The sequence below is a fragment of the Camelus bactrianus genome, chromosome 10 (genome assembly GCF_048773025.1).
Source record: "Camelus bactrianus isolate YW-2024 breed Bactrian camel chromosome 10, ASM4877302v1, whole genome shotgun sequence".
Classification (NCBI taxonomy): Eukaryota; Metazoa; Chordata; class Mammalia; order Artiodactyla; family Camelidae; genus Camelus; species Camelus bactrianus.
This window is the reverse complement of record NC_133548.1, coordinates 55,662,555-55,678,578: the sequence shown is the minus strand read 5'-3', so window position 1 is coordinate 55,678,578 and position 16,024 is coordinate 55,662,555. Positions and strand designations below refer to the sequence as shown.

Here is a 16,024-nt window from a genome sequence, read left to right as displayed (position 1 = left end):
GTTATATTAATTGTATAATCATGTAAAACATCAATAAGATTCTGAAATCAGATCTATAAAACAAAGTATATTTAGAGAGGTCTAGTTTCCATCCTTCATCCTTGTTTCTTTCATTGGTAACCATTATCTTTAAAATGAAAATTCTGTTTTATTATCATGTTAAAAAAAGCAAATGAACTGTACGTATTTTTTCATTCTACATCTAAGAAAGTATCTATTATGTACACTTTTTTCTACTTTGTGTCATTTGTTTAACAATATATCCTAATGTTTCATTCCGTGGCAACATGTAGACATATTCCTCATTGCTTTTTACAGTGGCAGATAACTCCAAATACCTATGGATGTAACATAGTTCATTCTGGCAGTGCCCAACTGATGGACTTTTAGGTTGTTTCCAGTTCTGTGGCATTACACATGGCACTGACATTTTAAAATGAACAATCCAGTAATCACAGTCACATTGGTTTTGTGTTACTTGCCCATCTGTCTGGTTTGACTTCAGATTCTGGGTCGAAGTTTTGAGGTTTCTGAATTTGCGAAAAAGTCAAATGACGATTCCTTCTTTGATTTTACCGCTGTTTTAGGCAACAAGATTGATCTGGCTGAAAGGAGAGAGGTCTCCCAGCAGAGAGCTGAAGAATTCTCAGAAGCTCAGGACATGTATTATCTGGAGACCTCAGCCAAGGAATCAGATAACGTGGAGAAACTCTTCCTTGACTTAGCGTGCCGCCTCATCAGTGAAGCCAGGCAGAACACGCTGGTGAACAATGTATCGTCACCCTTACCTGGAGAAGGCAAAAGCATCAGCTATTTGACTTGTTGTAATTTCAACTAAAGGCTGGGGCAAGGTGAAGCAAGAGGAATCAGCAGCTGCCCCAATGGGCCACGAATTGCTAGGGAGATCTGGCGATGACTGTGGCTCCCGCTCTGGGACCTTCTGACTCCTGTGGGCTCCTGAGCTTACAAAGCATGGCAGGCCCAGGGCCCTGTCCACAGGCCAGCATTAGCAGAACATATAATGGTTTCACCCTTTTGCGGTCTGGAGTCGGATCAAGGAGAAAATTGCACTAGGCACTCCATGATCTGCAGAGCATGTTGCTTTTGTTTTTTTAAAAAAGCAAGTAAAACGCATTCCTGAACACAGTCCAGGGGGAAGTGTACCGTAGGGACCCTCCTGCACGGCAGTGGGTGCATGTGGGGGCTGCTCTTTAGGGCTTCTGGGGGCCCCAGGGTTTCTTGTCTACCAGATAAACCAAAACTGGGAAGGCCAAGTCCTGTCTCTGCGGTGCGTGTTGATGGCGCCACGGAGATTCTGAAAAGTGTTATTTCTCTTTTCCACCGGCACTTTCAAGAACTTTGGGATGTAAAAATGAAATGAAACTACCCGTGACAACAGTAACAATCCTTGTTTTAATAATACATACAAGCTCCATGACTCCTTTTGGTGCTAATGATTCCGCTCTTTCACAGACCAAACATTTTACTACAATGATGTCCTTAAATACATTACATAGAAATAAAAGGAAAAAAAGGAGGGAAGTCCATGAATCAGCGCTCTTTCTCGAAGTCTCATTACTACCTTTTCTAGGGTAGATTTGTTGGAAAAGAGAATACTTTTCCTTTCATGTTCCCTTCTGAATCTCTACCATTTTCTTCTTTCATTCTCTCATCTTTCCTGACCTTTAAGTAAATGACAAAGTTTGAAAAATGAAAAAAAAAAGTCAATACTATAAAAGATTAGCTTGAAGACATTACAAGTACTATGAGAAAACAGACCAGATCTGACCAAAATACTGTGGATTAATGGGCTGCAGGGCAGAGTTCCAGGCAGAGCACAGTCCTCGAGAGCAGGTCACACCTTTTACTTCCTGGTACTCTCCGTCTTGGACAGACCAAGGCTTAGGATTTTGTAGATGTTTTTAGTATGGTACGTGAGAAGAGCAACAGATGAAAAGTCTCACGGACCATTTTTGTATCTGCAGTGATAACGTTAGAAAAAGTCTGCTTGTGGAAGCCGACTGAGTAGTCATCTGTCACCTCTTTGTAGTACTGTTACTCTCAGACTCATGACCATACATCCTTTCCTGTTTCTTTTTCTTTTCCTCTCTTTTCTTTCCTGGTCTCCCCCTTTTACCTCCTTTCCTCCGTATCCCGCTCCATCCCTCCCTTCCTTTTATGCATGTGTTACTGCAAATCTCCAATTCGAATGGAGGTGTATATGCCTTTACCTAGCCAATTTAAAGACAGAACTCAAAAAAGAAGCCATGCTGCTGAATATGTGTTACTGTTTCTTCAGTGCCATACTTTGAGACCTTCCAATTTGTTCACTGATATAAATGCAAATTGGGAAAATAGTTAAACCTGTTTGCTGTTGATGCTGTCAGATGTTTCTGTAGCTTGCTGCTTAGTGTAACCAAGGGATGGGGAATGGGATAAGGACAGGATAGGTAATTCCACTGTTGCTGTAGGTGGTGGCAATCTCGGTCCTGATCTATATGTGTGAAAGCTACTGAATATTAAAGCAATGAGTCATGCAGAGATGTGATATTGGTGAAGCGTTTCTAGTGTTCCTCTAGCATTTTTCAAAATGACCCATCTCTCTCACCTGGGAACTCTAGACTGTTTAAGGGACTGATACTTATAGTTGGCCTCACTGTGCTTGTCCTGATCCTTTGGGTAAGAGAAAATGATCACAGAAGTTTGAATTGCTTTTAATTTAGAATCCATCTCTACAGGAAAGAAAAATTATTTTAATAATAAACACCAACCAAAATAATTTATCATAGATGCCTTTCCCACCTCATTTTCCTCACCAAGCCAGCAACTAAATGTATTCAGAAAACAAGCTGATCAAGGTGGGCAGAAGAACTCTTTTTAAATGGTGAGGAAATGTCCCTAAGTGTAGGTTTATTATCTTTCATCTATGGCAAAAACCCAATGTCCCTAGCACATCACAGCCCAATTTTGTCTTGCAGCAGCAAGACAATAAAGTTGCTTTGTGAATGTGGAGAATGAGACTTTGTTAGATTGGAAATTTCGTTGTAAAATAACAAGTTCTAGGGTAACTTTTGCATTCTGAAGTTCTTATTTCCCAGGGCTCAGCCTCTTCTGCCTACCCTTGGCCAAACTCAGAAGGGGATTAGGAAGCTGTGACCTTGACCCCTTTCCTCCCGGTTACTCCTCCCAGCCTTTCTGAAACTTGCAGTCACCTATCTACAGCACATCAGCAGGGACACGAGAGAATGCAGGGCTTTGTTTCTTTTCTTCCTCGTAGTTGTGTGAATTCCAGATTAGGCCTTATGGACACTTGTTCAGTGATGTATCTCAAGTTTGAGAACAAACCCTGATAATATTGTAGGTGCTCAATAAACATTAGTTGAATAAATGACTTAGTGCCAAGAGGAGGTTTTCCGGATAAACAGAACTTTCTCAAATAGAACTTGAGAAAGGACATTAGTTCAATGTGGTCATCTTAACCCAGGCCAGGACCTAAACCTATTGGTTTGCCTACTAGTTGTTACTGTCATGGCAATATTTGCTAGGATGAGCCTTCTCATTTAATGGTGGGTGAAAATGAGGTTGCCTTTTCAATGTTCAGTTTGGCTTGATCTGACTCATAAGACTACCAGAGTCCATGTCTGCTTCCATTTTGGTGTGATTTTTTTTTTTTTAAATACAATCACTAAATATATGGCAAAATTTTCTCAATTTCCAATTAAAGCATATATTCATGTCAGAGAGTTGGATTTGGAGAATCTGTGAAATCACATAGCTTGCTCATATTAAGGATGTTAGGGCTTTGTGTAGACTGTACCCTCACAGGATTTTGTGCTTTCTCCTTTACCAATGCAAGGCTTTTATTTCTTTATATGCGTTTGTTAGAGCTTTTCAATTATATTAACATTTAATTTTGATTATATGGGGCCAATTTATCTTTCTGTGGATTATTTAGAATAGGCTATTAGGTTTTCTTGGCCTTTTCCCGCCTGTTTTTAGTCGTTTCACGTTAGCACCTCTTCCTAAGTAAAGAGGGAAGAAAATAACTAAAAACGAAAGTCAGATGGATTGATTTGATGATGTGTCAATTTCTGAGTTAGAGTTTGGTAAGAAAGGTGAAAACCACTGGCCAAAATAGATATTTGGTAATTTATTTTAAGCAATTTAGACTTGTTGGAGAAAAGAGGCAGAATTTAACCAAGGACTGGATTCATCTTTCTTCCGTTCATGAATGTTTGCCTTTGGGGGACATCAGTGACTTCCAGTATTAGATAATGATTTGCTTCATATACCCTTTGAGTTATACCATAATTCTTCCAGATCCAGCATCAAGTTTCAGTTAATGAATCTTTCTGCATAGATACCAGTTGCAAGTGATTTTGAATTGGTCCTCTGACTAAAGGGAAAAAATATCTTTTTTTTAACAAATCAAGCTACATGAATGAAATCATAATCAGAAAAAAACTTTAATTTTTTTCCATCTGTCAAACTAATGGCTTTAAAGATAGACATTTTCTATTTTGTAATTCTACAGAACTCTGTGTATTGCATGGTCATAAATACTTTAGGGACCGCTGCCCTGTTAGCCTGTGGGAGAGCTCTCCTGGGGTTTACCTTTTCTTTTTTCTAGAATTTTTTTTTTTTAACTGCAACTGGTTACTTACTTTCCTCAACCATGTCTCTGACAGATGTGGTTTAGTGCAACTGAAATACTCTTGAGACTTAACTAGAAAAGCAAAAGCAGTGAAAAAACATGTGTATCTCATCCTTCTGACAAAATGTACTCCACGTAAGCTGTATGGTTGAACGTTAGTTTGGGGATAAGAGAGGGATGTGTTTTGTTTCCTTTCTTCGTTTTGGATTTCCTATCTGTGACATAAGCCTATTTGTATTTGGAGGGAACGCTGCCTTCCCTTCCATTCTTCACACTGGAGAGAGAACATACTGAATTAAGAAATGATCATCCCTTCCAGGAGCTCATTAATACAGTAATGTTAAGGCCAGGAAGATGCCACTTCATCTCCTTTCGTAAACCCATGTTGTTGGAACATCGCAGTCATTTTTGGGAGCCATAGTTTAAAAACAAATTGAGGCATAACAAAGATGGTGAAGGATTTTTAAAATTTAAGACATTTGAAGAATGTTTGAAGGATTTAGGGAAATGTAGCTTGGGAGAGGGAGAGGATTACAGTCAGTACATTAGAGCAAGACTGTGGCTCAAAGGGGTGGAATGAGGCCCACTGAAGAGAGGCCACAAGGCCACAGATTTGAACTTCATGTCAGGGAGAACTTTCTCAAAAAGTTGGTTCACCATGGAAGGGGCTGCCTCAGGTACCGGTCTGTCAAGCAGAGGTTACATAAGAACTCAGCAAAGATGATGTGGAGAAGATCCCAGCATTTGCTGGGTAACATCTTCAATTAAATATCTGTTGACGCACAGCTAATGATTTTTTTTTTAAGGCTTTGATCTTCTGTCCGAAGTGCATCCCATCCTCCAGGAAGGAGGTTGGTAACATGTTGTTATGTCAAGAGACTGGCTTGCCATTATGCCCTATTCTGGGATTGCTTTGTGGGATTCACTGATGTCCCGTTGAAATCACAAACTGGGTCTTGAGTTAAAATTTTTAAGAGGTATTGTTTTAGTAGAAGTTACATGAAATCATGGAAACTTTGTGTTTGTCACTTGCCAAAAATTGGCTATGCTCGGTTTTAGTGAATAACTGGTATCTCTTCAGAATTTCAGGATAGGCCTTTTTAGCAGAGCAGAATCTTCAGTGAAAGGTCCCATAAATATACCAACATGAAGTTTTGCAGCTCCCATCACAGATGGGCTGGTGGTCACTGACATAAAACAGTCCCCAAGATCTATTCTGGAAAAATCTCAAATGACATTTGGTCAGTTGATCTGATTCTCTTAAAAAAAAAAAAAAAAAAGAAAGGAAAAATGATCTGGAAATGATTTTTAAAAAGTGGAGGACAACTTGCTTCATGTAGAAAGTAACAAAATATAGATCTTTGATTTCAAAATCAGAGATAACAATAAGCAACATTTGGTAATAAAGTCCATGACCCACATGATTCCACCTGCAAAATAACCTGCATCCTTGCAAGGATGGTAGATGGCTCTTCATTGGTCTTTATTTTAAAAAGTCATTAGTCTTGCATCAGTATGGTGAGAAACCCTTGAGTTTGGGTGAGACTTTCTTTGACCCTTTTGGATAAGAAGTCATAGCACAAAAGCTAGCCTCTTCTTTCATTGACTTCCTGAGGTGTATGAGTAAAAATTTTACTTTCCCACTAAGTTAAAGCAGAACTTTTAGAGCTGTTGTGCTCTAGTTCCTGATGGAATCCTTGGTGGGTTGTGACTTTGACTTCAATGGGTGATACAGGGAGTTGTACAGAAGGGGGAACACTAGGCTGGGTGTGAGGAGTCCCAGTATTCCCATGAATTAGCTGTAACATTATGCAAAGCACAATCTCTTGAGCATCAGTTTCCTCATCTATGAGATAGACTCATAATAATACCTGTTAGGATTATTGTGGAAATTAAATAAGATAAATGGAAAGTATAGTGTTTAGTAAACAGTAAGCACTCAAATATTAGTTTTTTTCTCCTTGATTAAGAGCAGACTTTGGATGGCGTGATACAAGTATAGACCCTTAGAACAAAACAAGGAACCCTCCTGACTGAAAGAAAAGAGTTGCATTTCTGAGAGGACCTTGAAAGAAAGTCACTTACTTGATCCATCCTTCTGCCTTAGGGCATAACTGTTACCCAAGAGGCTCCACTCTTTACCTACTTCAAGAAAGGTATTCCTTCTCTCTCTCCCAATGGGCAATTCCAGGGTTGGAAATTCATTATCAGGAAACTTAACTTTATTACTGAAATACCTCACAGTGCAATTTGAACCTCTTTCTTCTTGATCCCATTCTTCATGGGAAGAAAACTTTGTTGATCTTGTCTTCTTTTTAAGGAGCCATGTTTGCCATTTATTATTGCCCTTTTGCCTCTTGTTTTTTTTTATTGACAGTCAGAAAAGCTCATTAAGGTGATTATTATTCCCTTGGGGAATGTCATAGGTGTTTATAAACTCAGCTTCTTACTGATATCAGATTTAGATCACCATCTTCCTGTTGATTAACTCTTCAATTATCCATGTATTTTCTTCTCTAATTAACATATAATTGATAACCAAGTGTGCTTCTAAAGAATTATTCTGGTTGTATGGCTCTTGTTTTCTCCTTTTAGTAAAAATGGAGTCATGAATCTCAGTTTTGTCATCGACTTTTAGAATTTAATTTCATATATGACATTACTTAATGGACATAATTGCTACCACCTAAGTTTAGCAGGGTTTCTTTCCCTTTCTACGTGTGCACTAAGTTCTGAAATAAAAATTGGAATACCAAATGCTCACTAAAGCAAAACTTCATGCACAGAATAACAAACGATAAGAATCTGGTCTGCTAGGATAATTTGTCACTAGTTGGTTGAATGGTGCACAGCTTTTGTTTAAGGTTACACAGTTATGCCTGGATTAAATAACAATAGCAAAACTTTGATAAGCCCTCTGAAAAACAGCTGCTAAACATACTGCTTTCTGGAATGTAATCATTAGGAATAAATACTCTCTTGTCCTATACAATTGCAGAATGTTAATGGGACTTTCTTGTAGGCTACTTGACAATGAATGTCAACTGATTTATTTAAAATTTTTTTTTGTGAATCTGTTTAAGGCGTGTTGGGGCTTTCATGTTCCTTTTGTAGAAAATTTCAAATGACTGGAATGCTGGCTTCTAATTTCTGCTCACTGAAGTGTCCTCTAGACATACGAGATGGTTGGGGCTTTTTTGATGATATGTGAGGGCACTACATACATGTATTATGTAAATACACTTACATAAATGTAAGTGTGTGAGTAAAATTGCTGTTTTCAGCAAAAAAAAAAAAAAACCCAACTCTGCTCAAAAATTCAGATAATAAAGGGTTAAGAGAGATTTTTGATAATCTAAAGGGAAAAAGTGTGCCCCATATATATTGTTGCATACATTTTAATGCATGACTTTTAGTATAGGGATGAAATAAAATACAACATATAATTCTGGAGGTCTTCTCAGCAGCTAGTTAACTATTTAGAGAAGCTGTTCCATGAAGACTTAGAGAATCCCTGATTTCCCTTTTCCTATCTCTTCCCATTGAAACATGGGTCTTTAATATACACATAGTTTTAACAAACATGTTTATCACTGAATCTTATGAACTCAACTCTATTTGGTTGTTGATTTCAAGCATAGGCTCTCAGTAATATCTGAATATGCCAGTGTATAAAATCTAACCATTAGCTTCAACACAAGCAAAATACTTGATTTTAAATGTTAATATGCAGATATTAACAGTATACTGTATTGTGTCTTATGTGTTCATGTGTTTTTTTAAAATAAAATGCCTGTTAGAAATATAAGCTGATGATGGCCTGAGTGCAATTAGCTGAAAACATTCTGTAGAAAGGTGATTGGATGAAAACTTTAATCAACATTAAAAAGGGGGGAGTGGGAACAGGAATCTGAGCAAAATATTTTGACATGAGGTTGCATTTCTCTTTTTAAAATTAAGATATAAGTCATACATCATAGAGATCACCCATTTAAAGTATACAATTCAGTAGGGTTTTTTGTATTTGTTTTTTAGTATTTTCACAAAGTTGTGCAACCATCACCATTATCTAACTCCAGAATATTTTCTTCATCCCCAGAGAAGTTACCTGTTAGTAATCACTCCCCCTGCTTCCCTTCTGGCATATGGCAACCACTAATCTATTTTCTGTCTATATAGATTTGCCTATCCTGGACATTTCATATAAATAGAATTATACAGTATGTTTTGTGTTTGGCTTCTTTCACTTAGCATAATGTTTTCAAGTTTCATGTCATAGGATGTTTCATGTTGTAGCATGAATCAATACATTCTTTTTATGGTTAAATAATATTCCAGTGTGTGTGTGTGTGTGTGTGTGTGTGTATACACCACATTTTATTTGTCCATTCATCAGTTGATGGACATTTGGGTTGTTTTTACCTTTTGGCTATTATATATAATGCTGCTATAAATATTTGTGTACAAGTTTTCTCTGTGGGCATATATTTTCACTTTTCTCTTATAAAGCAATTAGTCTAGCATTTCAAGTCACTTGTGTTCATTTAAGCAGAACCTCTTAAAATCCTACTTAGAGAATGCAACTTATAATCTTAGATCAATTGGTCAATTAGGAGATCCCCGAATAATTGCCAACTCTCCCATATGTCTATAAGAATTTTTCTATGAGGCTATCATTCAGCTATGATAATCAATTTCATGAAGACTGCTTCAGTCTTACAGAAATTGAATTGTCATCACATAGAGAATTTCTAAGTCTTCTGCAATGTTTTAAAGGACAGCTACAAATCATGCTGGAGCGCAGCACTCAATCTTCTAGGATTCAGTAAAGGAGCACTTTTAACATACAATTTCCTTTCTGTATATCGACTGTCTTTTAAAGTTTGGACTTTCCTTCTTGAAAAAAGATTGTCAAATTGCCAAACCACCTGACTGTCCACTGTTGCTTCAGTTTTTATTATTAAGAAATAATTCATACTGAGAGTAAAAGTAAAAAGAATGTATTTTGTGTGCAAAGGATGAATGTATTAATAACTTTTTATTTGTAACAGAATTTTTTAAAAAAGATGAATGGAAATTGCTTTCCCATGTACTTGTATATAAATAAACATTTCCTGTTGCCCACATTTTGGACAATCATATGCCATCAAAGTATATAAAAAACAAATATGCTTTAAGTGCACTAATGTCCTTCAGCACGCTGTAGAATGTGTTCTGGATTTGGGGGTCTGGAGACTTGAGCTTGAATATTGATTCTCTAACTGGCTAACGTTAGACAAATCATTTAACATTTTGCACTATGGATTTCTCCTTTGTAAAATAAGGGGCTAGAATAAGTAATCCCTATTTTTTAATTTTAATTTTTAATTAATTAATTAATGTATTTAAGAACCGTCAGTTGCAATGTGTCAGTTTCTGGTGTACAGCACAATGACCTAGTCATGCAGATACATATATATATTTGTTTTCAAATTTTTTTGAATAATGGCCGTTCTGACTGGTGTGAGGTGATATCTCATAGTTTTTGATTTGTATTTCTCTGATAATTAGTGATATTGATCATTTTTTCATGTGTCTATTGGCCATTTGTATGTCTTCATTGGAGAACTGCTTGTTTAGGTCTTCTGCCCATTTTTGGATTGGGTTTTTTGTTGTTGTTGTTATCAAGTTGTATGAGCTGTTTATATATTCTGGAAATTAAGCCTCTGTCAGTCGCATAGAATGAGTAATCTTTAAATCCTCCTTCAACTGTAATACTAAATAAGACTCCTCTGCTATATTCAGGATGTGAAAATTATATGTTAGTTTTCTAATGAAGAAGATGCTTTATCATATCATGTATTGGAAGGAGTATTACACTGAGAAGCAGGAGTCAAATCCTAGTCCCAGCTCTGACACTGAGAAGCTGTGTGACTTTGGGTCAATCATTTAATTTCAAGCCTTAATTTTCCCAACTGCAAAATACAGATATGAGATTAGATATGTTTAAGGTTCCTTCCAGCTAAAACACATTACATGGTTTTATTTATTTAGCGATGTCATTTAAGTTATTTTTCATAATTTGGAATGAGACTACTTACTCATTACTAAGGCACTGATTCATTCAGTCATTCATTTATTCACCATTTATTGAGCACATAGGGCAGGTGCAGGAATCTGCTTTTAGATGTCTCCCACCTTTACTGCAGGAGTCACGGATTTGCACCTTTTTTGAAATTCATCCCCACCCCAATGCTTGCCTCTCACTCTCTGCCTTGGAACATGCATTTGAGAGATAAATGTCCTGGATTAGGAGTGAGTACAGTGGGTCATGGAGCATGGCAGAGTTAACAGGATAACAAAGGGATTGTACTATGACTTTTGGGTTTCCTGGCATGGTGTTCTTGAGTTAACTAAGCATAGGTAGTCTGTAACCTTATTTGACATTATCATTTAGCATTCATAAAATATTCAATTTTGCAAAATCACTTATTATAAGTTTGTTTTTATCTAATGACAGCTCTCTGCAGTTGGTAAGAGACTTAATTTTGCTCCTTTAGCAACTTCTTTAAAATAATATATTTGCAAAACCTTCTGAATTTATACATGCTGTGGTTTTAAGTGTTTTATTATTATTAACTTGAACCATGTGAAATTATGTTTTATAGGTCAAAATCAGTCACATATTGGCAATTTTGTGATTCTAATACGACCTAGTTAAGTCGTGAGCAACAAATACTGCGAGACAAATATCACTAGTTGGAGGAGAAACTTTGGTAAGTGTTCTCATCCTGTTTTTTGGTTTTTGCTACTAAGGGAATTTCGACAAACTATTTCAACTTGCACGTTGGTTTTTTTCCAATAGTTAAATGGGACAAATTGCAAACATGAATAGAATTTTTAAATGTTTATTCATGTACAAATCATGACAGATCACTGGAAGAAAATTACAAATGTGGTTTATTCCCCAAATATCTAAGTGTTTAGATCATTGTGCTTCTCATTTGGGCAACGTAATGCTTCAGATACACAATTCTTTGGCAAATTGGAGATCAGAGTTTTGAAAACACTTGAGGCTCGCTATCATTAATTTACTGAATTATTTCACAACTGCTAACTGGCAGACTTTACATGCTATATGCTATCTATATACCCCAAAACTCATCTGCAGCTGAGAGGTGAAACCTGGAGCTGTTTTTAAACCACAATCATGTGGCTGTGCTTTTGGCCAGGTGCTCACCTCTGACTATTTCAAGAACCAAAATATCTTAATTCCTTTACTTAAAGGAAACCACATGTTAGTAACATAAGACAGCCCGTCTAAATTTTAATACCTGGAGTTTATTTAGGCTTCCCAGAGAATAGTTGTATTTTTCACATGTAGATAAAAATAAGCTTGAAGAAACAGGGTAGTCTTTCTGACTTTGATCTTAGAGATGAAACCACAAGAACTAACAAGTCTATGTGGCCTAAAATTCTATAAAGTTTATTGATGCTTATATTCACATTTAATCCTGACTGTAACCTTGTGAAGTACTTTCAGCAGCTGGAGTACAAAGTACAGAGGTTTTGATGGGAGACAAAGATTAAGACCCTACTTTGAACATGGAAGGTGTTCTAGGCAAAAGGATTGAAGAGTACAAAGGCTTTAGGCCAAAGTATCTGTATTACTTTGGGAAGTTACTCACCCTCTTTTAACCTTAGTTTCCTCATTATAAAGTGAGGAGCAAACAACTTCCTTTCATGGAATTGACTTGGCATGGGAGGGGTAGAAAATAAAGAAATACTAATAATGTCAGGCAGTGATAATTAGTATAAAGTAAATAAGTCAGGGCAAGAGAGAGAAGCAGTGATGGCAGAGTGTTGTTATTATATATACATATATCTATTTTTTTTATATAGCCACCTTATATTTTATATAAGGTGGTTAAGGGAAGACCACATTGGTAATACATCATTTAATAGTAGACCTGAAAGAAATGACAGATTGAACGGTGTGCATATCTTGGTGAAAAGTGTTCTAGGCAGAGCGAATAGAATGTACAAAAGCCTTAAGGCAAAGGGATCCCAGGATGGCTAAAACTAAATGAAAAAGTGAGGGGCAAAGGGTCTATGATGTTTGAGGGGAGTGGTGGTATACATCACAGCACCTTGGAGTCCACTGCAAGGACTCTGGTTTTTACCTAGAGTGAGTTGGCAGCCCTTGGAAGGTTTTGAGTAGAGAATTAATTTGACTTACATTTAGATAGGATCATTCTGCTGCTGTGTGGAGAGTAGATTATAAAACAGTTAAAGGTAGAACCAGGGTGACCATTCAGGGAGATCACTGCTATAACCCGGGTGACTTGGACATGGGAGTAGGTGAGGAGATTGTGGGAAGTGCTTGCTTGTATTGTGGCTATATTTTACTTAACTTTTCTTTAAAAACTGAGATATAATTGACATATAACATTGTATTAGCTTCAGGTGTACAACATAATGATCAGATATGTATATATATTGCAAAATGATCACCACAATAACACTAGTTAACATCCATCACTACACATAGAAACAAATTTTTGTGTGATGAGAGAACCATTTAACTTTTTGTTATAGAAAATGTCCAACATAGATAAAAGTAGACTAGTATAACAGACCTCCAGGTACACATCACTCACCTTCAACAATTGTCAACTCATGATCAGTCTTCTTTCTTCTATGTTTCCATTTTCTCCATTCTGTATTATTTTGCAGCAAGGCCCACACATCATTATCATTTCATCTAGAAATATTTCAGTATGTTTCATTAAAAGGTCAGTTTTAAAAACTATAATATTATAATCATATCTAAAAAAGTTTAAATAATTTTTAATATTTTCAAACACATATTCTGTATATATTTTAAAAATACAGCCTACAGGTCTTGCTCATGGTTTAGATGTAAAGAAAGAGGAGTCAAGGACGACTCTGAAGTTTTTGACTTAAGCAACTGGTGTTGTATTGATGTTTGTATGGAAAACACTGTGGGAGGAGCAGTTTTGGTGGGTAGGGTGAAACAGTAGTTCGGTTTAGGACTTGTTGAGTTTGAGATGTCTATTTGACATCCAGACAGAGATGTTGATTTGGCAGTTGTATATACGTGTCTGAAATTTGGGAAGAGATCAGTCTGGAGTTAGAAATGTGGGAATTGACAGCACAACGATAGTACTAAAAGACATAAAACTGTTTGACATCACCAAAGAAGTGAGTATAAGTGGAAAAAAGGCCTGAGGACTGAACCTTGGGGCACTCCAACATTTAGTCAGCAAGGGATGGAACACATGACCAGTAAAACAGGAAGAAAACAAACAGTGGTATTCTGGGAGTTTTACTTAAAGAACTGAAAATAGAATTACCATATGATCCAGCAATTCCACTCCTGGGCATATATCTGGAAAAGACAAAAACTCTAATTCAAAAAGATACATGCACCCCAATGTTCACAGCAGCACTGTTTACAATAGTCAAGACATGGAAGCAACCTAAATGTCCATCAACAGATGAATGGATGAAGAAGACGTGTATACATACAATGGAATTCTACTCAGCCATAAAAAAGAATAATGGCATTTGCAGCAACATGGATGGACCTAGAGATTATCATACTAAGTGAAGTAAGTCAGAGAAAGACAAATATCATATGATATCACTTATATGTGGAATCTAAAAAAAATGCCACAAATGAACTTATTTACAAAATTGAAAGAGACTCAACAAACATTGTAAATCAGCTATACCTCAACAGAAAAATAAATAACAAAATGCCATAGACTGGATGGCTAATAAACACCAGAAATTAATAAATTAAAAAAAATTTATTTAATAAATAAAAAAAATTCTCACAGTTCTGGAGGCTGGGAAGTCTAAGAGCAAAGTGCCTGCAGATTTGGAGTCTGGTGAGGGCATGCTTCCTGGTTCACAGATGGCTGTCTTTTCACTGTGTCCTCACGTGGCAGAAGGGGTGAGGGAGCTCTCTGGGACCTCTTTAATAAGGGCACTCATCCCATTTATACCTGCTCACCAGTGTATAAAGCACCTGGATCTGAGTACAGGTGCTGCTGTGTCAACCCAGGCCCTGAGCACTTGTAGCTGCTGTATACAAAATGAAAAAAATACTGGTCAGGCCTGGGTTTTGCTGTGTCATGAGTTATCATTTCCTGCTCAAGGCAGGCAGGAGATGGACAAACATTTGGCTCTTGGCTGGTGCCTCTGGTTAGTCAGCAGAAAATGCTTCAGCCAGTGAGGGAGCTATGAAGAAGGGAGACAGTCCAAGTGGTCATACACTTCATCTTGGCACCTAAAGGGAACTGCAGGAAACAGACTGAACCCTATTAAGGAAAAGGCAAGATTTTTAGAGGTGAGTTCATTTCTCTCCCATGGAGACAGTTTTCTTTATCACATCACAAATTAACTTAGGCTGAAAGGGCAAATGATGGTTCAGATAAAAACACTGCAGAATATTTAACTTACCTTCAACCTTAAATTATTCAAGTGCTTGCAGCTATTGGTCAACAAGAAGACAGGGGTTTCACAGAGAAATGCCTCGTCTGAGAGATGAGGGCTCATGCAGCATTCTCCCAAGCTCTGAGGGGCAATGCAGTGCGCTGGAAAAATCAGAGCTTTGGCTCTGCCACTTAGTGATGTGGCCTTGGCCTTGAGTGAGTTACTTGACCTCTGTAAATGACAAAGTATGTGAAATATCTAAGAGGACTGGCCCAGAGAGAGATGCTCCACATGTCAGTGCCTTTTGCTTCCCTCATTACAATGCACCTACTTACATTCTTTACAATTATTTTAAAAACATTAAAAATATAAACTAAAACATGAATGCAAGAAAACAAATGTTATCATTTAATAAACTATCATAAGGTAAACACCCTTATGTTTTAGTCAAGAAATAAAACTTTGCCAACAATCCCTGAATCTCCTCTTTCCTCCTCAAAGAAACTGCTATCTTGACTTTTACAGTAATCAAGGAAGTGACACCCACAAGTGTGCACTTCAAATCAGTGGAGTTCAGTCTTATCCATTTAAAATTCATGTGCCTTTTAAATGATTTATAGGCTCCTCCTCCATCTCTTTCTTTTTCTTAAAATCATCTGTTGAAGAACATACATTGTTTGGTATGCAGTTTCCCAGTCTGGATTTTGCTGATTTCATTTTTATGGTGCAGGTCTCCATGTTCTTTTGTCCATTGTGTATTTTGCAAATTGACAGCTAGATAGAGGCATGATTAGAGACAGGTTCAATCCCTCTGGCAAGATTAAAGAAAGTGATATATTCTTTCACCAGGACGCATATAATATCTTGTCTCTTTTGGGGTCTTTTTGAAGATCTAATTGGCTCTGTTGAATGATTTATGAATCAAGC

General features: G+C 37.0%; 1 protein-coding gene across 2 annotated transcripts in view; it reads left to right on the top strand.

Moving 5' to 3' along the window:
• The window catches only part of RAB30 (RAB30, member RAS oncogene family), an 89,581-nt gene extending 79,801 nt beyond the window's left edge, over positions 1-9,780 (top strand). For both annotated transcript variants that reach the window (XM_045508957.2, XM_010973439.3), the window contains exon 5: positions 588-9,780. In XM_045508957.2, coding sequence (XP_045364913.1) covers positions 588-838 — 251 coding nt within the window. In that variant the 3' untranslated portion in view covers positions 839-9,780. The remainder of the gene's footprint in view (positions 1-587) is intronic.
• Positions 9,781-16,024: the final 6,244 nt, after the last annotated feature.